Raw genomic sequence first — 1,865 nt, 5'->3', positions numbered from 1 at the left:
CTATGGGGCTCTGAGCTCTTCCAGAATATCTAAAACCAGGTTTAGACTGCATGTCCAACAGTGGCACCCTTGAACACGACACACTACTCCACATAAGCTAGTTCCCCAACTAGAAGCCATGGTGCCAAGACCACGGGATACCAGGGGCAGGCTAATTAATCTCAAGGAGTGACGGTATTACTCAGCCCACACCAGTGCAGATTCCTCTCCACTATTCCCAGCTCAGGGGGCAGCCTGAGCGAAGCAGCAGAACATGTTTGAGGGCACAGATACCAGGCACAACATTGTTTCAACCTTGACCTGACCTATGTACAGTGTCATAAAAATTAGAAGTAGATTCAAATCCATTTTATTGTCAAAGTAGCTTGAGAGTCAGAAAAATGGTAATGTCACTGTAGGTTTAACATGCTCTGATTATGTCCTGACACTGAGTTTATACAGATGTTCTCTATTTGTAATGGTACTGAAGTTCCCTGTCTATTGCTGGGCTCTGGCACTGAAGGAAAATATTTTCTGCCCATCTTTTTCAATGCATCCTGTACCTCTTTATTCCTTAAACTGTAGATAAGTGGGTTTAACATGGGTGTTACAATGCAATACAAGGATGAAACCAAAGTATCCACATCCAGGGAGTAGCCTGAGCTGGGCCGATTATAATTGAAGTTGGCAGTGCCATAGAATACGATGACCACAATCAGATGCGAAGTACAGGTGGAGAAAGCCTTAAACCTGCCCTTAGCTGAGCGTATCTTCAGGATGGCACCAACAATGCGGACATATGAGACCAGAGTGAAGAGGCAGGGGCTCAAGCCAATCAAGGCACTAGCCAGGTGAAGCACAGTTTCATTGATGTAAGTCTCTGAGCAAGAGAGCTTCAGCAGTAGCGGGACATCACAGAAAAAATGGCTGAGTTGATTGGATTTGCATATAGCTAAGGTAGAGGTGAGGAGTGTATGAACCAGAGAATTCACCAAGCCACACAACCATGAAAACCCAGCCAGCTGCACAGAAACCCGCCTGCTCACGACACTCAGGTAATGTAAGGGGCTACAGATAGCCACATATCTGTCATAAGCCATGACTGCTAACAGGACACATTCTGTGCCAGCACAGGTAATAAGGAAAAAGAGTTGTGTAATGCACCCAGCATAGGAGATGCTTTTCCTGCTTCGGAAGAAATTTACCAGCATGACTGGGATTGTGGCAGATGTGTAGCAAATGTCTAAGAAAGACAAGTTACTAAGAAAAAAATACATGGGCTTTTGAAGGCTTGGATCAGTCTTAATGAGGGTTAAGATCAGAGCATTCCCCACAAGGGTTACCATGTAGATGACCAGGAACACCAGGAAGAATAACATCTGAAGTTCAGGGTGGTTCGAAAAGCCCAGGAAAATGAATTCTGTTATCAGTGTTTGATTTCCCATTTGCTCAGTGGCTTTGTTTGAATCTGCCAGGAGAAAGGGTGTGAAGAGTAATCAGTGTGCAAACAATGAGCATATAACATGAATACCACTATGCCTTTTTGAAGAAGCTTCCAGATTATGGGGCAGATCTTGTGCAAACTGGCATTTGCTTAGCTGAAATCCAGGGAGCTATGCAGGTTCACAGCAGCGGAGGATCAGCACTAATGATCTATTGTTATTTTATTAACAGAATAGGTAGAGTGTACAAAATGCATAGGAGAGGTGTTCACCAAGATTACAGGCTAACCAGGATGACAGTGGAATGAAGGTTGCCAGGGTTAGCAATGCATGTTTTGTTTTGTTTTGGGGTTTGTTTGTTTGGGGGGTTTTTTTTGGGGGGGGGGATTCTTACTAGACCCCTTTCCCTACAACCCAAAAAACCTCAGGGAAAAATGCAGCTAA

General features: G+C 44.3%; 1 protein-coding gene across 1 annotated transcript; it reads right to left on the bottom strand.

Annotated features, from left to right (window-relative positions):
* Positions 1–389: 389 nt before the first annotated feature.
* On the bottom strand, positions 390–1,424 carry LOC149874290 (olfactory receptor 5V1-like). The gene has a single exon (XM_090031617.1). The coding sequence runs from the start codon at positions 1,422–1,424 to the stop codon at positions 390–392; it is 1,035 nt and encodes a 344-aa protein (XP_089887743.1).
* Positions 1,425–1,865: the final 441 nt, after the last annotated feature.

The sequence above is a fragment of the Crocodylus siamensis genome, chromosome 1 (assembly GCF_052110815.1).
Source record: "Crocodylus siamensis isolate JL-2025a chromosome 1, ASM5211081v1, whole genome shotgun sequence".
In the NCBI taxonomy this organism is placed as follows: Eukaryota; Metazoa; Chordata; order Crocodylia; family Crocodylidae; genus Crocodylus; species Crocodylus siamensis.
This window is presented reverse-complemented; position numbering and strand designations above follow the sequence as displayed.

What these genes read in the sequence shown, in the direction of transcription:
- LOC149874290 (XM_090031617.1), bottom strand. Translation starts at nt 1,424, where the DNA reads ATGGGAAATCAAACACTGATAACAGAATTCATTTTCCTGGGCTTTTCG.